Source organism: Oxyura jamaicensis, chromosome 14 (genome assembly GCF_011077185.1).
Source record: "Oxyura jamaicensis isolate SHBP4307 breed ruddy duck chromosome 14, BPBGC_Ojam_1.0, whole genome shotgun sequence".
NCBI lineage: Eukaryota > Metazoa > Chordata > Aves > Anseriformes > Anatidae > Oxyura > Oxyura jamaicensis.
This window is the reverse complement of record NC_048906.1, coordinates 783,728-805,802: the sequence shown is the minus strand read 5'-3', so window position 1 is coordinate 805,802 and position 22,075 is coordinate 783,728. Positions and strand designations below refer to the sequence as shown.

Genomic DNA, 22,075 nt, shown 5'->3' with positions numbered 1-22,075 from the left:
CGTTCACGTTCTTGCTGTCTTTTTAAGATGAAATTTTTCCTCCAGAACATGTCCTCCATTGGTCAAATTGTATGGTAGGAAGTAGTGATTTAAATAAAAGTTCCCATGTAAACTAATTTCAAAAGTGTAACTCTTTATATAGCCTATCAAACTTCTCAATTGCATCCAGAGGATTTTTTAGTGTACTTTCCTCCATTTAACTTCTCTTGTGAACCACAGCCTGGTATCTAACTGGTTGGATTCCCATTTGTGTATCACATTCTTCCCAGACTTGCTCAATTTTGTGCTAGTGTGGCTGGGCAGTCTTTGGGCTAGCAGATGGCGGTATGTTCCTGTGCCGCGACGTATTGAGTGTCTGAGGGGCAGCTGCGTTACTGGCAGTAGTTCTGCTCTTTGAATAATGAGTTAATTATTTGGCTAATAGATCTGTGTGTCCAACTGGTAACTAAAAGGTCATAAGAGTCTTTTAGGAGAGAGGCAGGCTGGCCAAATTACTTTCCCATCTTACGGCAGTTATATCGTACTGGATTGTTTGTAGGTCCTGTCAGTCACGGCGATGGCAGATCCTTTTTTGATTACGCGTTGTACTCGGGGCATTCCTGTACATGCAGGGTGGATTAGTCAGAGTTGACAAGCGTAGGGCAGGGAGGCCTTTTTCTTTCTGTGCCATATATCTGTGTGCTTGGAAGTTCTTTCCTCTGCTATTATGAGGAATAATGTCTGTTGTGGATGTTTTGGGGGTTAGTACATTGAGATGTGTAGGGAAGATGACTGTAAAGGGAAACATTCTGTAATGGTTTCAGGATCTTGTCTATTGAATTAATTGTGAAATAATGTTGAGGTGACCATAGTCCAGCAGCATGCAAGACTACTTAATGTGCTTTGATATCTTTGTAACTGAAAGGAAATAGTGTTGTTACTTGCCCTAGCTTTGTTCGTTCTCCATAGTTCCTCTTTTAGCTTTCAACAGCAGCTTCAAGGTACTCTCCTTGTTACCTCAAGTTATAAAAAAATCTCATGAAATGTGACACATCCTTAGATCTATTCAATTTGAAAGAACATCCATGGACAGGCCATTTGGATTAAGAGATTTTATACCTTAAGGACATGTCTTATGTCTTTAGGGTGTGAGGAAATGGCCTCAGGTTGTGCTGGGGAGATTCAGGTTGGAAACGAGGAGACGTTTATTCTCAGAAAGAGCAGTCAGGCATTGGGACGGGTTGCCCAGGGAAGTGGGGGCGTCCCTGGGGCATTCTAGGAAAGGTTGGACCTGGTGCTTAGGGACATGGTTTAGTGGGTGACATTGGTGGTAGGGGGATGGTTGGACCAGGTGATCTTAAGGTCTCTCCCAACCTTAATGATTCTGTGTTAACAGTATATCTTTGAAGATGATTAGGTTTATGACTTTTAAAGTAATATTTAATGAATAATAGAATCAATATGTATATGTGGGCTAAAAGAAATACTGTAGCTGCAAAATGTTAGACTGAATGGCTGAAATCAGTAAAGGCTCCAGTTGTTTGTCTGTCATTCTCTGACACCTGGAGTAGGATCTCCTGAGTTCCAGCTGTGGTTATAATGTCGGGTAGGTGCTTTACAAAAGCCAGGGAACACAAGTACTACTAACTTTACAGTTTGTTTAATGGGCAAAAAAAATACCTCTTTGTTTTTCATGTGGACAATCATCTTCAGCGTGAAGCTTATGGAAGGAGATACATCTTGTACCAACGTGGTTATTTTAAGAAATCTACATGAGTAGCTCTTCACCAGAACATTTTCATACCAAATTCAGGTGTTTGCTTTACTGAATTTTTTCCCCACGTGTAAACTTTACATGAAAGGAAGGTCTTGAATGCTACCTTGGTATGCTTTTTTGCCTTTATGTTTTGTAACACATCCGAATAGCCAGGTGGTTATTCCACAATACGGTGATTTATATAGTGAACTAAAATATTTACTAGCAGTAATTACTTACAAATGTGGGATATAAGAAAACACAAGAGAGCCGTCAGGATCCTGGCTTCTGTCCAGTTGCTGAGTTGCTTTGATTCCTTCACTGACATGAGTCACTCTTCCTTTATTCTTATGCATCTTGCAGTTGAGCAGTTGCAACCGGAGCCCTTGGAAAAAAATAATCTTCATGTAACTTAAGGGGTTTTGTTGTTTTTTCCTTTCCTTTTCTTTATATAAACAAAACTTTTAAAAATAAGGGCATTTTTAATTGGCTAATTAAATGCCAAGTGTATAAAATCTAGCTAGCAGTGGAAATACTTAGTAAAAGCAGCAAAATTACTGAAAACAAACAGCAGCAAAAAGAGTAACCCTAGGCCTGCAGGTAGGAAGTTAGATTTGCTATCAGTCTCTCCTTCGGCTGTGTTCAGAGCTGTAGGCAAGGTGATTCAGGACTTGCTTGACATTAGCACTGTTAATAAGATTGAGAGAAAGCTCTCGAGAGGTATTTTTCTGAAAACGGGGTGCTGATAAATGATTTAAAAGTAATGAGTGGTCTGGGGACTGATCTCAAAAGCCTAGTTTACTTAAGTAACACTCCTGTAATTTTCTTGCTTTTTTTTTTTGTAGGCATGCCTCCCATTCGGGACTTGGTGAGCCACTCCCCTAACCAGTCAGGTGATGCATAGCTATTTAAATCTCACCTTTTTCACACTGTGTGTGTTTGTAGTAGTTACATGTTTCACGCAGTTATGTCTTTGAATAGCATGTGTCGTGCGAATGTCTGACTTCAGTATACTTTGTGTGCCATATCATATTACACTTAGATAAACATTTTTAATTTTCTGAAATGTCAGAATTCATACCAAAAAAAGTTTGAAGCCTAGACTATGTGGCAGCTTAGCTCTAAAACATTGTCCTTTATGCTTACATGTAGAATTGCATCTGGATGTTATTAAAGTGAATAATCTGTGTAAGCTTGAATTTTATATCAGGCGTTTCACAGCACTGGGGAGGAAATAAGTGATCACAATCCCAGTCTGGGGGCCTTCCGATTTTGAACGCCAAGTTCATGCAGGACTTGCATGTACCTGGGGCATGGAGCTGTGTGCCTTATTTGCTAGATGAGACTGTGAAGTCTCCTACTGCCTGTCCAGGCTACCCCAAACACTGCTCCCAAACGGCGTTGCTCATCTCCTGCCCTCTTCCCTCCTGCCACGTTCATCCCCTCCATGAGTCGGTTCAGCTTTTTGGGGTGATGGCAGACCCTGAGGGTTAATTATTTTCAGTGGATCAGCGAGTTGCAGCTCACAGCGGTGCTGCGTGGGTGCTGTGCCCAGTGCAGCAAAGGGCCAAAGGCTGTGCTGGTGCAGAGGGTGCAGTTTTGAGGTGGCTTTTTTTTTTTTTTGGTGGTATTTGTCAGATATGAAAATTCAGAAATAATAGCTTGGTCAGTATTTGTATGTTTTATCTCAGGAGTCTGTGGTTGTGGAGATTTGAATAAGGAACATTTCTGAACCGTGTCTTGTGGGAAATCCCTAATCCATACTTGTGTCCAGGAGAAAGATTGTTAGTCAAGGTAGTTTTTATAGGTAATAGGATAAGAGGCTGGATGACTAGAAATGAATAATTATACAGTGTTTGTGTACTGTGCTCGTTAACACTGTACATTGCATCTAAATTGGTATAAAAGAATTTTAATAAATACAAGTTTTCTTTCTATGTATTCTCTTGCTGTGCAAATTAGGGTTTGTTTGCCATTTCACTCTGGCTTGCTTGCCATCTGTATACTCTCATGCTGTTTTCCATCGACTGTGTTACTGGGGTAATGCTTATGTAATCAGGATTTTTGTCTTGGTAGGACAGTTTTTAATACCAGTGCTTCTCTTGTTCGTGAGAATGCAGAGAACTCTGCTTATTTTTTTTAATGTAGGTTAAATGTCACTTTATAAAATATCGTTGAGAATTTGAAATCTTGGATTTCATTGGGCAGCTGCTCAGATACTGCAGCATTTTTAGTGACATGTTAGTGGGCAGCTTCTAGACTGTGCTCTCCCAAGGATGCTGTATGGTTCTCTTTTCGAGACCATGGAGCTGCCAGTCTTTTCTAACCACTGCAGCCCTATTTCTAGCTGCCATGAATCTTTTCCACTTCTCTATTCCAAATTCTTCTGCCAGCATCCTTGTTTCTTGTGCTGCAATTATCACATGAAACTTTTCTGATTGTTTAGACTTTCTTAAGCTTCTCTCATCCCAGATGAAAGAAGTAATTCTCTCACCTGTCTCAAAGTCTTTTTGAGACAAGCACTGAATCAAGATCTCTTTAAAGCTCCATAACTTAACGCTTTTCCTCAAACCCATCAGTCATGTTGAGATGTGATAAACCTCATCCGCCCTTTCGGTGGTGGAGTCAGAGTACGGAGAACTGGTTCATGCCAGTTTTAGAGCTGAGGTATTGCCAAAAATGATATCTGGTATGTTTTAACCTTTAGGTAGGTGGTAGTTGAGACTTTATTTTGGTTGACGCTCAGTTACTTGTTACTACTTGTATGTATGGGGTTGGTGTACATCGGCGTTTGGGGGCTGCAGTTCTTGTGCAGAACTGGCGTTCCCTGTAGCAGAAGGGAGAAACTGGAGAGACTGCCAGCTTCCCTTCAGACTTGACAATTAAAACGTGTTTCTAGGAAACACGTGAGGCTTATAAATTAGCACTGTATTTTAAAAGCAGCCGGTCCCTCGATGTTGTATAAACAGCTTTTGAGAAGACTAATGATGTGTAATCGGGGCATTTCGTTACTGTGAGCTCTGTCTGTCACCACGGACGGGTACAACTTCATACAGGTATTCAGCTGGTGTGACCACAGCCTTCTCCAGTCAGATGTGAGACATGTGCTATGCAAATCCAGTCATTAAATAAGAATGAATAGGAGCACAAAACCTTCTTTTTTAAGTAAGGGGAAACATTACTGAGAAAAGTAGATGTCTTTATTATTAAAAAAAACAAACAAACAAAAAAAAAAACAGTGTTTTAATGGGCAGCCAAGTGTGACTTGCTACTGTTCTTTCAGTTCAGGGGAAATACTGAAAAAAAAATTGCACTGACAGGTTTTGTTTTGTTCTGTTGCCCTCTTCATTAATGTTTTCCCACATGCTTCGTACTTTTATAGTTTCGTCTTCTGCTGCATCCTTGTTTTGATTTAACAATTTGGAAAAAAAAATCTCTTTGATAAAGCTTTAGAAATATGAAATGAAATTTGAAAATTTGCGACACTTAGTTTTATAGCAAATACTTCATGGTGTATGTATTTAACCATGAAAAGTTTGTAAGTGAATTGAGATGTATTTCTTCCTTATTACTGGATGTAATCAGCCTATTAATTGAATAAGAAACAGTAATTCTTTCATAAATGAAAATGAAGCAGTAGTTCAGCTACTACACTTAATCTGTGATTCTGCAGCAGCAAAACTTCAGATTGGTCTTGTGAGTTTTGTGTTTGATTGTTGTATGAAAGAAGATAACTTGAATTTAAGAAATCTTAAATAATAATATCTTTTTAATGTTGTGTTTTTCTCCAGCTATTGGCACATAGCATTTGCTACTGCTAGGTCAGTTTAATATCCTGTTCAGATTCCTGCCTTTCAGAATCTCTTCGATTTTAAACATGTATGTTTTTTAATAAAATATCATATGTGGTAATACAGAGTATTAAAATAAAACAAAACCTTTCTCTGGGGAAAAAAAAAGAACTGTGTTACCATGCTTTGAGAAAATGCCACTTCACGTACCTAGTGCAAATTGTTCTAGGTTAGATGTATGGCAGTGTTCTAAGCAGCTGTGCTGTAGTTTTTTTCTGTCATGTTCAGTAGTGTTAAAGTAAGTAAGGTAATTCTTGGCTTAGTATCTTTGTAAGTTCTTGTCTTCTGTTCAATGAAGTAACAATGCTATATTTATAATACTGTTCTTGGACTTTCCTTATCTTTAGATCTGAACCACAGTGGTCTAGGATCCCATTATGAAAATTCTCACTGGGGACCAGTCTCTTCAAACAGTGACTCCAGCACAAACTGGGATAAAGTTATTGTAGACGGCTCTGACAAAGAAGCATGGCCATCAATCACTGGCAGTGACCCAGAGCTGACATCAGAATGTATGGACACTGACTCTGCCTCTAGCTCTGGGTCAGAGAGAAACCTCGTTATAATGGCTTCAGGGAGCACAGGTGGTGAAAATGATGGCATTCGAAATGGCATTGGACATGGTTCTCAAAATAAGTTTGTGGTTGGTAGCAACAGCAATAATGTGGGCAATGGAAGTATTAATGGACCATGGGGTTTATCCCATGGGACCATAATAAGCACATGTCAAGTTTCTGTGGATGCTCCTGACAGCAAATCTGAAAGTAGCAACAATAGAATGAATGCTTGGGGCACCATAAACTCTTCATCAAATGGAGGGTTAAATCCAAGCACTTTGAATTCAAATGGCAACCATGGTGCCTGGCCTGTATTGGAGAACAATGGACATGCCCTGAAAGGGTCTGTAGGGAGTGGTAATTCTGGCACAAATATTCAGTGCAGTACCATAGGTCAGATATCTAACAGTCAGAGTATTAACTCTAAAGTGGGTGGTTCAGCCCATGGTTCCTGGGGAAGCCTTCAGGAAAATTGTGATTCTGAAGTAAATGGTACAAGGAAGGTTTCATTCAGTGGGCAACCTCAAAACCTTAACACTGAAATGAATGGACCAAATAACACTACTAACTTTATGACCTCTAGTTTACCAAACTCTGCTGGTTCAGTGCAGATTAACGAACTGCCTAATAATACAGGGCATGGGGCCTGGCGTGTGAGCACAATGAATCATTCTCAGATTCAGGCCTCTCCAGTTACAAATGGCACTTCCATTTCTCACCTTAGCAATGGTGAGGCGAAAAATGGTGGATCTTATGGTACTACATGGGGTGCCTATGGTTCTAATTACTCTGGAGACAAATGTTCAGGCCCGAACAGCCAAGCTAATGGTGACACTGTGAATGCAACTCTAATGCAGTCGGGCATTAGTGGGCCTGGCAGCACTAACTTTCAAATCAATGGGAATAAAGGAGGAGGGGTGTGGGAAGCAGGGACAGTCACCTCCCAGAATATGCCATGGGGAAGTGGAAATGGTGCAAGTGCTGGCGGAAGTAGAAGAGGATGGGGCAACCCTGCACAAAACACTGGCACTAACATTTCAAATGGTGAATGGAGTAAACTGCCTAGTAATCAGCATTCCAATGAAAGTGTAAATGGAAATGCCAGGAAGTTTACAAACGGATGGAAATCTACTGAAGAGGATGACCTTAACAGCCAGAGTTCTGCTGTGTCTCAGATAACTGAGCAGAACAGCTCATGGGCCAAAACAGGTACGGGGGACAGTGAAGGTAGTACAGAGAGCACTGGATGCCATGAAGATAGAGTTACTACAGAAGGACAGAATCGAGAGAGAAGAAAAGTTGACCAGCATGCATTACTCCAAAGCATAGTGAACAGAACTGACTTAGATCCGCGTGTCCTTTCCAACTCTGGTTGGGGACAGACTCCAATCAAACAGAACACTGCCTGGGATACCGAAACATCACCAAGAGGTGAAAGAAAAACTGACAATGGGACAGAGGCCTGGGGAGGCTCTGTGACACAGACTTCCAGCTCAGGGGGGTGTGTGGATAGACCTAGCCCTAATAATAATGATACCTCATCTGTATCAGGGTGGGGAGATCCAAAGTCTGCTACAAGGTGGGGAGACTCCAAAGGGTCAAATAGCCAAGGGGGGTGGGAAGAGGATTCTGCTGCTACAGTAATGGTCAAGAGCAATCAATCATGGGGAAGTGGCAAAGAAGAAAAGTCATCTTGGAATGACACACAGAAGATCAAACAGGGATGGGTCGATGGGCAAAAGGCCAGCCAGGGTTGGGCAGTTTCTGCCAGTGATGGCTGGGGTGAAAATTCAAGAGGTAACCATTGGGGTGAGGCTAAGAAATCTAGTTCAGGAGGTAGCGACAGTGACAGATCAGTATCTGGCTGGAATGAGCCAGGTAAATCAAATTCTGTTACTTGGGGAGGTAGTAATACAAACCCGAATAATTCTTCAGGATGGGATGAGCCTGCAAAGTCTAATCAGAACCAGGGCTGGGGAGACCCTCCTAAATCCAGTCAGCCTCAAGGTTGGGGGGATTCCTCAAAGCCAGTCAACTCTCCGGAATGGAACAAACAAGATGTTGGATCTTGGGGAGCACCATCTGCCACCAGTAAACCACCGGGGTCAGGCTGGCTGGGTGGACCGATGCCAGCCCCAGCAAAGGAGGAGGAACCCACTGGCTGGGAGGAGCCGTCCCCTGAATCAATACGCCGCAAAATGGAAATTGATGATGGAACTTCTGCTTGGGGTGATCCAAGCAAATACAACTACAAAAATGTGAATATGTGGAATAAAAATGTCCCAAACAGTAGCAGCAGTTCAGACCAGCAAGCACAGGTACATCAGCAGCTACTGTCTTCAAGTGCCATGTCTAGCAAGGAGAGCAGTTCGGGTTCTGGTAAGACTTGTTTTTACGCAAATTTGTATTTTCATTTAATTGTAAAACGATTCTCTTGTTCTTGTTTCATATAACAATACTTCAGTTTCAAAGTGGAAAGGGGAAAGTGGCGATGAAAGTACCTTTTTATTTTTTTTTCCTTTTATGTGCGTTGTTTTTTTAAAAAAACATTTGATAACTTCATACAAATCAGAAGTTTTGTTCTCATTTTAAATAACTTGGGTAACAAAGGCTAGACAGCTCTGATGGAATTCTGTGGAGTGGGAACACGGAAAATGTTTTAAATAGTATTTGCGGAATGAAAGTTTTCTTCATTTAATTCTTAGACTTAAAATTAATTTTGCCAAATAATCAAAAAAAAAACTTGAGCTACTACAAGGCAGAATGAAGGATGGTTGTGTTATATGAGCTCAAGATCAGACTTTGCAATCTTGTAGTTTTGGGGACAGTAAATAATACTTGTAGATGAGTTTGTGTGGTATATGCAAAGTATTTTGTGCTGTCTTTTTCAGCTGCAAAGAGGAATAACTTAAATATAAAGGGCAGATCATAGGAACTTAGTATCTTAGAAATTTCTATTATCAAAATGAAATTATTTACATACAGAATTTGTATTTTTGCATATTTTACGGAACAGCTTACAGTTGTAATAATTACCTTCATGCAAAATGTAAATGTGTATTAATTGCTTTTTATTATATGCTATGGGTCTAGAAAAGGCAAAGCACATGATTCTTTTAAGTGGCTTTTAAAGTCCTATTAAAAAACATGCCAGTAACTCATACTGCTTTGAAAAGGTTGGGGAGAGCCTTCTACTCCAGCCACTACTGTAGATAATGGAACTTCAGCGTGGGGTAAGCCCATGGATACTGGTACTAGCTGGGGAGAACCCATCAGCGATGCAGGAGGCACCTCTGGCTGGGGAAACGCTTCTCTTGGTCAACAGGCTTCAAATAAACCTGGTGAGTGTTTTTTGCACCATCTTTCAATATAGATAGTAAAGGTGAAATACCTATCTAAAAGCTTTACTTCTTTGAAGGTTTCTGTCTTGAAGTAAATGTAAAGCTAACTTCTGTCTGCGTTAAGGGCAGCTGATTAATACTGATGCTAATATCCTTGTGTGTTTTTGTCACGGAGCAGCTGCTCATTGGCCTTTCTTTCCTTCACCACCTGACTGTTGTTGATCTGAAGCTTGTCAGGGTTAAATAATAACTGCTTCACTTTTAGTTTCTGTTCTTAGTAGCTGATTTGCACGGAGAACTCTGTTTTGTTTGAAATGTTAATGTGTTGGGTTTTTTTCACAACCAGGGCCTAAATCTATGCAAGATAGTTGGTGTGGAGATGATATGCCATTGACTGGCAGTCGTCAGACCAGCTGGGAGGAAGAAGAGGATGTAGAGATTGGAATGTGGAACAGCAGTTCTTCACAAGAAGCTAACCCATCTTTAAATTGGCCACCATATATGAAAAAAATGCCCACAAAGGTAATTACCACTTCCCATAGAAGGTAGTCAAGGCTTTTGCATTGCTGTCACTTATAAAAGCTAAGAACAGATTGCTGCACTGAGTGGTGTACAGTTAAGCTTTAATCTTCATTCATAACGTTTTGTGGTTTAATTTAAGCAGTAGGGGGTAAGCAATATCTGAGTATCACAGGAATTCCTTTCTATTTTTAAGGGAATAATGAAAGGTGGAAATAAGCAAGATGAAACATGGATCAATCCATTCATTAAGCAATTCACAAATCTTAGCTTTTCAGTAAGTATTATACCTTTCCCATCTGTAATGCTGTCTTAGAGTGTTAGTTATAATACACAAAAATGAAAATGCTTAATTGTCTGGCATTCTCTTTCATAGTACTTTTCTTTTACGTCTATTCACCTTCCCTGTCACCCATTCCTCAGTCAGGAAGGATGTAAATTTGCACCCTCAGTAAGTTTGCAGGCAACACCAAGTTGGGGGAAAGTGTCAATCCCCTGGAGGGAAGGGAGGCCCTGCAGAGGGACCTGGACAGGAGGGATCGGTGGGCAGAGGCCAATGGGATGAGGTTCAACATGGCTCAGTGCTGGGTCCTGCGCTTTGGTCACAACAACCCCATGCAATGCTATAGGCTTGGGGCAGAGTGGCTGGAAAGCTGTGTAGAGGAAAAGGATTCGGGGGTGCTGGTTGATGCTCGCCTGAACATGAGCCAGCAGTGTGCCCAGGTGGCCAAGAAGGCCAATGCCATCCTGGCTTGTGTCAGGAACAGTGCAGCCAGCAGGAGCAGGGAGGTGATCATTCCCCTCGTCCCCCTGTGCTCTGTGCTGGTGAGGCCACGCCTCAAGTGCTGTGTTCAGCTTTGGGCCCCTTGCAACAAGAGGGTATGGTAAGGGAATGGTTGGACCAGATGATCTTGGAGGTCTCTTAAAACCTTAATGATTCTATGATCCCCTTTTTACATTCTCAATATAGAAAGACCTATTTACTGATGAAAGGCGATGTTGTAAACACTACCCAGGTATTCATCCTGGGTCTGTTGTTTTTACATGTGTATTTCGGTAAAGATACCTGTTTTCAATGGGTAACAAATAAAGGGAGAAAATGCTTATAAAACAGTCTAATTTACCTCAATGTCTTTTTTTCTTGCAGGTTTGAATTGAAATAATATATATAAATATTTGTTTTAGCTTTTAAAAAGATTATTATTAAATAATTATGATTCATTTTATTACTTCAGAGAGAATCACCAGAAGAAACCATACAGAGCAATAAGATGGACATGTCTGGAGGTAAGAAAGGGAAAACCTAGCTAGGTTTTATAGCTTTCCATTCCAATCCCTTTTCGCTTATATGATTCTGTAAATTACTATATTTATAGTAATTTCCTTTATATATGTGTGTGTGCATAAACAAAGAATTTCCTTAAAGGAAAAGAATGCCCTTGTAGAGAAAAAGTAATAATAATAATTGTGCATATACTGCTACATACCTGAATGACCTGATTGCTACAGTAATATTCATCCATACATCAAGCTAAGCTTGTACATACTGAGCTTGCATGAAATCATGTTTTCGTGGTGTGGGCATTTTTTTTTCTTAACGTAAGTATCTAGACTGCTGTCTGAACAACTTCACTAAAACATAAACAGAAATGTTCTGAATACCACGCTCATTGTGGTTTGTTCTTGGAAACACATTTTCAATTCTAAGAAATAAATTAATAGTGAACAGTTATTTGGGATACATTTATACTTGAATGCAAAATCACTTGAGTAGTTTTTATTTGGAACTGTTTGCCATTATGATTCCTCTAGCAAATAAACATAGATGTACCACCTTAACAACAATTTGTGATAGAATATTTAATGGAACGTGATTGTGGTATTGCCTTTATTATAGTTGCAATTTTTAAAATGCTAGTTTAAAATTGGGTATTTTCACAGTCTATATTATGCAAATAACCAGTTTTTTTCCATTTTAGATTTAAGTATTAATGGAAAACCTCATGTTTAAATTATTTCATTTTTTAAATTTGAATTTAAAACAACTGTTGGGAAAGTAATTCTCTTGCATTGCTTGCAGTAAAGTATTAGAGACTGCTTGATTACTGCTTATATTTTGATCTTCTAACTTGCCTAGTGGCATTAACAATGGAAGATCAATTTTACAATTAGCTTTTTATTAAAACAAATATTTTAAAATTTTGTCTTCATCTAAATAAGATTTTTGGTGGTGGTGATTTCCCCCCACCCACTCAATAACTGAATCAAATTAAAAGGCCTCTGAAATCTTATAAAAATGAGGGAAATAAGATAAAGATACAACTTCAAAGCCAATACAGTGCTTGGTGCTGCTTTTTTTTTTTGGTGCCATTAACACTTGGAAACTCAATTATACTTGTCTTGTTTTTAAAGAGCAAACTGAGAATAGTATTTTTTGTGAAGCCTAGCAAAATATGTTGACACTTGGCTCATTCCAAGTTTTGAGTTGTCTGTAGCTGTTGATTCATAGTGCTTCCTTTCCTTTTAAGCGAAGCCCAGACAGCTTAATGCTAAATTGATGCTTTCTTTTATTAGTCTCTAGCTTGAAAGCAGTATTCGGTATTTCATAAGCATAAACCTATTTCTAGTTTATCTGGAAAACTGAATAATCTTTCAGTGTCATCATCATATGTCTCACCTTTTCTTAGGGATATTGCAAGATAAGAGAATGGAGATGGATAAGCATGGCCTCAATGTTGGAGATTACAATCGTGTGGTTGGAAAAGGCCCTGGTTCTCGTCCTCAGATTTCCAAAGAGTCTTCCATGGATCGCGGTCCTTACTTTGATAAGGTTAGTAGGTGTCTTCCTGGGGAACATTCTTAACTTCTTTGACTCAGCATTCTAAGTAATTATCTGTGTGCTCCTTAGCTTTCTGCATTTAGTGGAGAGAAAACTTAGTGCTTTCTTGTTGATCCATAAGATATATTTTGTTCTTTTTAACTTACTGATATATAGTACTAAGCACTTTCTGTAGCAGTGCAAATAACTAACCTGATCTCTTTTGTTTTCTGCCTATTTCCTGCTGATGCTGGACTGTCATGTGACTCTTCCCTTCTGTTCCTGGCAATGGTTTCTCCCTTCTGCTTGCTTGCTGGCTGGTTGTTGCGCATTGGTTTGTCTGTCCAATCAGGATGGCATTGTAGCAGACGAGTCCCAAAACATGCAGTTTATGTCCAATCAAAACATGAAGCTTCCCCCTTCAAATAGTGCACTACCTAACCAAGCCCTTGGCTCCCTAGCAGGGCTGGGTATGCAAAACTTGAATTCTGTTAGACAGGTAAGGCTGTGTGCATATCCTTGGCATGTTACTTGACAGCATTTAATATCTTTTATTATAACATCCTAGCTACTAATGTGATTGATACGTTTTTAACTTCTAATTCAAATGTATAGGGGTGGGATAAGTAGCAGAAGTATTTTGTTGTCACTAACCATCTGTCTTTTCCCCAGAATGGCAATCCCAGTATGTTTGGTGTTGGTAATATAGCAGCACAGCCCAGGAGCATGCAGCAGCCTCCAGCACAACCTCTTAATTCATCTCAGCCTAATCCACGTGCTCAAGTGCCTCCTCCATTACTATCCCCTCAGGTAACTGAGTACATAGAACTTTCTATGTATAAACTACCAAAATTCTGCTTCAGAAAAAATTGCCATTTATCAGTGTTGCTGGTATTTATTCTGTAAATATTTGAAAACTACTTTGGCCTAATTAGTGTTTCAAAAAGAGGCAACTGTTAAACAGATAATGTTCTATATCTTGTATAAGTAGTTGCACATGTTAGTCAGTCACTCTTTGTGCTGGTCCATTCTGCAGGTTCCAGTATCATTACTGAAGTATGCACCAAACAACGGTGGCCTGAGCCCACTTTTTGGCCCACAACAGGTAGCCATGTTGAATCAACTGTCCCAGTTAAACCAGCTTTCTCAGATCTCCCAGTTACAGGTAAGCTAAAAAGGTAGATGCTCTGTGTTCTGTTTGAAACTATAAGTAGAAACTTCTCAGATATAAATTTTTCTAAAAAAACAACAACACCAAAACACTGTCTCCTAGCGGTTGTTGGCTCAGCAGCAAAAAGCGCAGAATCAAAGAAGCATGCCTTCTGGTGGTCGTCAACAGCAGGAGCAGCAGGTAAATACATTTATTATTAACTTTTCAAATAATCTTTAAAAACTGTTGTTCGTCCTAAGCTGTATTTTTCGTTACAAGCTATATAAAAAGTGTGCAAGAATGAATAGGATTTTAACAACCGTTAAAAGAATACACTTTAGCTTAATGCTGGATTTTTGCTGTGCCAAGATGCACAGAACAGAAATGCATTTCATTATCTTTCTTTAAATGTGGAAAAGCTTTTGACTACTTATATTGTAACTGCTTTGTTTTTTTAAGGGTCGATCTCTTAGTATGCAGCAACAGATGATGCAACAGTCCCGTCAGCTTGATCCAAACCTGTTAATGAAGCAGCAAACTCCGCCGTCTCAACAGCAGTCACTCCATCAACCCACCATGAAATCTTTCCTTGAGAATGTCATACCCCATACTACTCCTGAGCTACAGAAAGGGCCATCACCAATAAATTCATTCAGCAGCTTCCCTATAGGTGGGTTTCTCCATGGTAATTTCATACAGTCAGTGCTTTCGTGACACAGGACACAGCCTTCCTTTTAACTTTGCCTGGAGTCTTCCTCCTCTGCAAACAATAGCGGTTGCAATCCTGTTAGTATTTTCCATTGTAACAGTAGTAGTAATTCTTTATGGGACTCATCCAAGTTACCTTTGTGTTCACCAAGTAACTTTTTTCACAAGTATACTAATTTCCAGAAATTATTGCCTCTTTCAGTGCAAAATGTTTTATGTTCTTATAGAATGTCTGTCTCCTCTTATTTCTTTCTTATTCTGTGGGTCCCAAAGATGACCTAGTCCTTCTGCAACTGCAATTCCTAAGGACTAACGCTAGAGGACTTTTAGAAGTGGAAGCCCTACAAAGAATCTGTTGAAGTGGTCTCATTTCTTTGAATTTTAAGAAAGTTTTAAATTAATCTGGAATTGCATAGGTAGAAAAAAAATGTTAATTTACTTCCTAGTGCTTTTGAACAGAAGAGAAGGCTTTTAGCATTTTTATGCTAAAATGCTCTGCATTTTTAAAGAATGGTTGTGTCTCATTTCAGGCAAAATGTCTGGAAACTTATAAATACAAATATCTCCTGTTTCTTTCTCCCTACATTTCCAGGCTTCTGTCCAATTTCTACTTCAGAAATTCCAGGCTTGTATATTTTCTCCTTATTTTAGGTCCCTTTTTTGTGCTATCTTATACTTAGTAAAACTGTATACCACTTGCCCCTATTTTTCCTCTTTTTCTGTTTGCTTTTCTTCTATAATCTTCTAATCCTTTCAGTTCTGTTGGGCTGACTTCCTCTGCATTCTCATTGCCCTTTGTAGAAAAGTTTAATAGAGACTGCTGCTGAAATCCTTGTGCTTATAGGTGGTGTTACGGAGCCGGTGGGTCGGTGCGAGCCATGCTGTTGCATTGCATGTGGCACAGTGGAATTTTGCTTGTGGCCAGTCTTAAGTCCAGGCTGTCGCTTTATGGTTGCTGCTGATGATTGGCATCAAGATCTCTCTACTGCTTTCATTCAAAGTGCAAGGCATAAACATGAAGTTTGCTTAGCTATTAGAGGCGCTTGTAGTTCTAACAAAAGGAATATTTAACTTTCTTGACAAACTTCTTACTGAGGATTTGCATCCTGTCTCTATTAGATTCCTGTTGTTTCCATTAGAGATATTATTTCTTGGTTTGAAATGTCTTAAAACATTGGTAAGCAGCCTTTTTCTCACCTTCATCATTGCTACATTCCAAGAACCCTCAGTACGTGTAAGAATGCTTTGGGATCCTTTTGGTGTAGCACTGTGTAGTTATATGACCAAATGGAGCCACACAGTCCTCAAATAAAAGGCTTGAGGGTAGAAATACCAGGTTCCTGGAATTTCTTCACCCTTCTGTGAAAAATTGAGCCAAGACGAGTATTGGTATCATCCTCCAAGTGCATATAGTAACGTAGTCATGTGAGAAGGAGCTGGATTTGCCAGGTTGTCTTCCTGAAAATCTCATGGGTATATTATTTTCTCCATGTCCTAACGTTAGCATCAGGGTGTCCCTGCTTTCATGGCTGGGTCTCCTGTTTGTTTCCTGGGTAACCAGATTTGTCAAGATTCTCTAGATCTTTGCTCATCGGAAGCAGAGATTTGGGGCAGTTGTTTGTGTTCTTTCTCTCCAGTTAACCAGTGCTGCAGTCACATCCTAATTCATTTACAGAAGTTAAGAATCTTGGATATTAAAAGTACCTTGTTCTGCCAAATGGTAAAGATAGCTGAGGAATATGAAGTCTTCCACAGTCAGATATGGCAAATGGCTTTTGGGAAGACTGAATTACAGGTTATGTCCAGACACTGATGTTCATACCTCAGTGCAGATTTCAAATATGGAGCTATGGCCATGGATCTGTGCATATCGAGGGGCTGGAATTAATCTTATCAGCTAGATGTGCCTATTTGCCAGCTTGTGATCTTTCCAGTCTTTTTAGAGGTCTTCTGCAAGCTTCTTTGGAGTTGATAGAAAGGTTCTTGTGCATGGGTTACTATACTGACAACAGAGGGAGAGGTGTTAGAAATCAGTGCTTGGACTTCTCACCCCATTTCAGCGGTTAATAGTTGTTCTATTTATTTTCAAGGCCAGATTGGATGGGGCTTGGAAGGTGCCCTGCGTTTGTCTGAGGGGTTGAAAATGGATGATCTTTAAGGTCCCTTCCAACCCAAACCATTCTGTGATTCTATGATACTTCCTAAAACTTGGCATGCCCGTTACAAGGTGTTTTCTTTGACACTTTACAAAAGGTTGCTTTTCTGGCATCAACACCCCCTTGTTCTTTGAGGGAGGAAGCTTCTGTATGATAGTGACTATTGATTTGGGAACAGAATTAAGCACCAGTTTCCAGTTCTGAATCAAGTTATTTCTAGTAAAGATGTCAGAAATTCCCTGTGTCTCTTGCTCAAAGTTAAAATGTCATGCTTTATTTTCAGAAATTAAGTAAATAGATCTGAAGGGTTAGAAATGTAGCCAGCTGTGATTTGTGAATTAGGGATTTTTACAGACCTGGCAATCCCTAATTGGTAACAGAGTGCAGGCATGTCACAGTCAAAAGTGAGGGTGTGTTCGAGCCCCAGGTAGTTGATCCTCACAGATACTTGGACTGCTTTAGGTTGGCAACAAATAGGTTGATTCTCTAGTCGATAAACATTCTGAAATACAGACAACAGCTTAGAAAAGGTAAAGCCAAGCTGTATTTTTCTCTTAGTGAGGTTTTAATACTCAGTGCAAACAGGATAAATAAATGTTGCTGGAGGTGGTTGTATTACCTATGAACTTCTCTGCAAAGTGCTTATGCATCTGTGTTGAGTGTGGTTCAGAAGCTGCTAAGGTGTCCTGTTGAATAAGAATGGGGGTGAGATTTGTAACTGCCAATAAATACCAATACCTAATTTTCGCAGAACAGGGATGAATACAGACACACCCTCCTGCTGGGAAAGAGGTGTCTGTTAGTACTGAGCCCAGTTCCTCAAGGTACAGTACTTTCACTTTGTACAGGTGAGTTGAATTGTTAGGCTGATGCTAGACTGATATTAGAAATGCCACATTAAGATGTTTATATTTTTTTTCTTCAATGGCTTCTTCCACTGATTTTTTTTGCATTAAGACATCCACTGAGAACTTTGGAGTGCTTTGCATTGCTTAGCTTAGCTTCTGTCTGTTTTAAGTTCACTGTATTAAGTGCTATAATGTTTCTCTAACAGACTTAGAAGCATGAAATAACCATAGAAATATGCTCTTAAATGTTGATTAGGACAATAGTTGTAATTGGTGGAAAAAAGGCATTTTGTCTGTCTGTCATAAGCTATATGTGTTTTTTAGGAATGAACTCAAACTTGAATGTAAACATGGATATGAGCAGTATTAAAGAGCCACAATCTCGCCTGAGGAAATGGACTACAGTAGACAGCATTTCTGTGAACACATCATTAGATCAAAACTCCAGCAAACATGGTATGTTAAATACGTCATTAACTTTGAAAGCATCAGACTTCCACGTGCTCTGTTTGCATATTTACACTTGCAGTTGTAATATTTGTGTTGCTTGCAGGTGTCAATTTGTATTGCATTGTCTCTGACAAACTTGCTGCTTGTCTTCTACAGCAGCCCATAGCTTTCTTGAGTGTTTGTACTTACAGAAGTGACCTTGTGATGAGAGTAGTAGAAACACTGTGGAGGATTCATGCTGAAGACTTAGTGTGAATATTGCTGCTAGGTTTACATTAATCTGGATTGGAATGCTTCATATATTTTCAAAACAAAAGCTTCAGGATATTCTAGCTACAACACAACCCCCAACCCCACTGTGCTGGTCTTAAGGTGTTTTATGGCAATTTAATTGTGTGTGCACACATTCTGGTAATTTCTGATACCTTTTAGTTATAGATTTCAGTTATGAATGTATTTGCATTCTAAAAATGGGGAGAGTGTAGAAGGAATAGAATAGTACCATGTGTACCAAGTGTACTTTGTTTTAGAGGAGGCAGATTTGGTTGCTTTATATTTCGTTCCAGTGATCAGGATTCATATGACATTTCAACTGTTTCAGTTGCTTGACATTTCATCCAGTTACAATCTGAGTCTCTAGCGCAAGGGCTCTGTGTCTAAAGATAGCTGTAAAACATCTCTAGTCTCCTATTACCGTTTAGTCTTCAGATTGTTTGGGTATTTTTAGCATTGTCAGCTGTTCTAATGCTATGAAATGGCTTGCTGCCTTGAACATCTAGTGGAGACATCCTGCTACTGCACTTGCTTGTTCTAAACTTCATCTGATTGTTACCCACAGGAGTCAAAAGTGTTGATGCTGTTCAGAAAACATTACCTACAACTACAGCAATGTAACAAATTTGATCATTTGAACTCTACGTTGTACTGAAGCGCTAGTAAAAGTTACTAGATGGCAAAAAGAAAGATATTCTACAGTTCTGGAGGAATATGCAACTTTTAAACTTCTCCTTGTGGTGTTAGCATTAAATCAAACAGATTGTGTATAGCTGTAGTGCTCAGCTGCCAGCTGGGTTAAACCAGCACTCAGCCGTTTGCTCTCCCTCCTCCAGCCCTGTGGGATGGGGGACAGAATCGAAAAAAAGTGAAATGAAAGCTTGTGGGCTGAGGTAGACAGTTCATTAGGACAGAAAATAAATGAAAATAAAAATAATAGTAGTGGCAGTAGTACTACTGCTAATGATGTGTACAAAACAAGTGATGCACACTGCAATTGCTTGCCACCCGCTGAACCATGCCTACACTATCCCCGAGCAGGGGAGTCGAATACCCATATGGGATGGAATACCCCTTTGGCCAGCTGGGGTCAGCTGTCCTGGGTCTGTCCCCTCCCAGCTCCTGCTGCATCCCCAGCCTGCCTGCTGGCAGGACAGAGCGAGAAGCTGGGAAGTCCTGGGCTTGGTGTAAGCACTGCTCTGCAACAGTTAAAACATCAGTGTGGTATCAACGTTATTCTCATCCTAAATCCAAAGCACAGCACCACAGCAGTTACTAGGAGGAAAACTAGCTCTATGCTAGCCAAAACCAGGGCAATAGTGCTTTTGTTTCTTGCTCTGCTACTGGTTAATTTTTTTTTTCTTTTCTTCCCAGAAATATGAGTAGAATTTACAGAGCTTTGCAGTACCTAAACGTCTTAAAGGTTTTGTAGCTACTTCTTCCAAGAGCCTCCCATCATGAAACATGTTTACCTGTTATCTAGCTGGGGTCTCACAGAATGGTCTTATCCTCTTGAATAAATCTTCTAGCTAACTGTAATAAGTATACTGCTCTACTGAGAGGGTTCTGTGGGCTTGTATTCTTAGGGTTTTCTCCGGAGTTATTCAGGGACCTTTCATTTTAGACTATATACACCTCTATGACTTCTTGTGTAACCTCTCATCCTAAGAGGACTGTGTGTTCCGCTATGTTTTTACGAATGCTTTACATGGGCATATTTTTAATTGTGTATATCTGTAATTACAGTTTATGTACAAAATTGTCTATAGAAAATAATTGGCTTTTTTATTTTTATTATTTAGGTGCTATTTCAAGTGGTTTTAGGCTGGAAGAGTCTCCATTTGTTCCATATGACTTTATGAACAGCAGTAATTCACCAGCCAGTCCTCCTGGATCTATTGGGGATGGCTGGCCCCGTGCCAAATCGCCTAATGGCTCTAGCAGTGTTAACTGGCCACCAGGTACGCACCACCGATGCTCACCGTTCTCATGGCTCTTACTCTTCAGCAGTGTTTCTTCTGGGTTCCTTGGTCATTACATGTGGATGGGCAGGGAAACAACCTGCAAAAAAACACTTAGGATGTGTTTTTAGCAGAAAGAAATAAAAAGTAGTAGTTCTGTTGTGCAAAGCAGTGTATGTCCCTGCTTTAGAATTTCACCCTGGTGAGATGGGACAAAAAAAAAAAACAAGCCAGAAATGAAGACAGTGAGGACTCAAATTAAATACTTAAACGATGTAGTATTTTAAGACGTCTCTTAAGAGAGGTATTGCTTAGACAACTATTTTGTGTTGTTGTTTGTTTAAAAAAAAAAAAAAAAATCTGAATCTCTATTCCTAGAATTTCGTCCTGGTGAGCCATGGAAAGGTTATCCAAACATCGACCCTGAAACTGACCCTTACGTCACTCCTGGCAGTGTCATAAACAATCTTTCAATTAATACTGTGCGGGAAGTTGACCACCTCAGGGACAGGAACAGTGGTATGTACAGATGATACATTTTCCAGTTAATTGTGTAGCTATCTTTTTTCAGTCACACAGATGATTTACTTGGAAATGTGTTTGCTGCTTTCTCATCTCTGTGTTTATCTTTTGTATTGTGAGTTTCATGGCTAAAAAGCTCATCTTTGGATCGGGCACTGCTACTTGATGCAGCACAGCAGTTATTTCAAGAATGTAGTTAGTGAGCAAACGCTGCTGATGTGCCTTCTGATGTAATCCTCCTGTGCACTGAGAGGCGGCGTGTATGAAAGCAGGGAAGCAAGCTTTGGCAATCTAGCCACTGCAATAACATAACCAGCTTAGCTTGCAGTGAGTGTAGGGTGCTTCCTAATGTTGAGTGTGCTCGCCACCACTTACTTTTACTTCAAAATTAGGACTAAGAGTGGAGAAGGTCCCTCATCTGACTCTGCAGACGTGCTCAGTCTGGACTCTAAGTTACGCCTTTTAATTTCTTTGCATTTTTGATACACTGCACTGTGACTGATTTCTGTTTTTATTATAGGGTCATCCTCATCTTTGAACACCACGCTGCCTTCAACTAGTGCCTGGTCATCCATTCGTGCCTCCAACTACAATGTTTCCCTCAGCAGTACAGCACAAAGCACTTCAGGTAATGTCTGCTCATATTGCTCTGAGCTGCCATTTCTTGCTTGGAGCATATGCTACATGTCAAAAAAAGTAGTCCTGGGGTCTCGGAGGTAACTCAGATGTTGATTTTACTCAAATGTAGCAGCTTTTATTTATAGCAAGATGAAAGTTCAGCAGTGTAGTGATCATGGTTGTCTTTGTGTCTTTCAGTAGCCAGAAACAGTGATTCCAAATCAACATGGTCTCCTGGATCAGTCACTAACACCTCTCTGGCTCATGAGCTGTGGAAGGTCCCTTTGCCACCTAAAAGCATCACTGCTCCGTCCCGCCCACCTCCAGGGCTAACAGGCCAGAAACCACCTTTGTCCACTTGGGATAATTCCCTTCGTTTGGGTGGAGGATGGGGAAATTCTGATGCCAGATATACCCCTGGTAAGGATGTTGTATGTTTTTCTCTTTTTTTTTTCTTTGTTGGTTTGTTTTGTTATTAAGCTAGGGAGTCTCCCATACACTTGGCTGGATAACAGTTTTGTCATTATTAGCTAACTTCTGTACTATTTGTCTTGCCAAAAGCAAAAAC

At 39.9% G+C, this 22,075-nt stretch overlaps 1 protein-coding gene across 10 annotated transcripts in view; it reads left to right on the top strand.

Moving 5' to 3' along the window:
- The window catches only part of TNRC6A (trinucleotide repeat containing adaptor 6A), an 83,887-nt gene that overhangs the window by 57,891 nt on the left and 3,921 nt on the right, over positions 1–22,075 (top strand). For 3 of the 10 annotated variants that reach the window (XM_035339059.1, XM_035339055.1, XM_035339060.1), the window contains 18 exons: positions 2,581–2,628; positions 5,934–8,522; positions 9,320–9,484; positions 9,831–10,006; positions 10,200–10,280; positions 11,239–11,290; positions 12,691–12,833; positions 13,174–13,320; positions 13,494–13,631; positions 13,858–13,986; positions 14,095–14,172; positions 14,431–14,641; positions 15,272–15,304; positions 18,008–18,139; positions 20,209–20,367; positions 20,746–20,886; positions 21,410–21,517; positions 21,706–21,927. In XM_035339059.1, coding sequence (XP_035194950.1) covers positions 2,581–2,628; positions 5,934–8,522; positions 9,320–9,484; positions 9,831–10,006; positions 10,200–10,280; positions 11,239–11,290; positions 12,691–12,833; positions 13,174–13,320; positions 13,494–13,631; positions 13,858–13,986; positions 14,095–14,172; positions 14,431–14,641; positions 15,272–15,304; positions 18,008–18,139; positions 20,209–20,367; positions 20,746–20,886; positions 21,410–21,517; positions 21,706–21,927 — 4,752 coding nt within the window. The remainder of the gene's footprint in view (positions 1–2,580; positions 2,629–5,933; positions 8,523–9,319; positions 9,485–9,830; positions 10,007–10,199; positions 10,281–11,238; positions 11,291–12,690; positions 12,834–13,173; positions 13,321–13,493; positions 13,632–13,857; positions 13,987–14,094; positions 14,173–14,430; positions 14,642–15,271; positions 15,305–18,007; positions 18,140–20,208; positions 20,368–20,745; positions 20,887–21,409; positions 21,518–21,705; positions 21,928–22,075) is intronic. The other 7 variants (XM_035339063.1, XM_035339058.1, XM_035339056.1 and 4 more) reach the window with 6 other exon arrangements.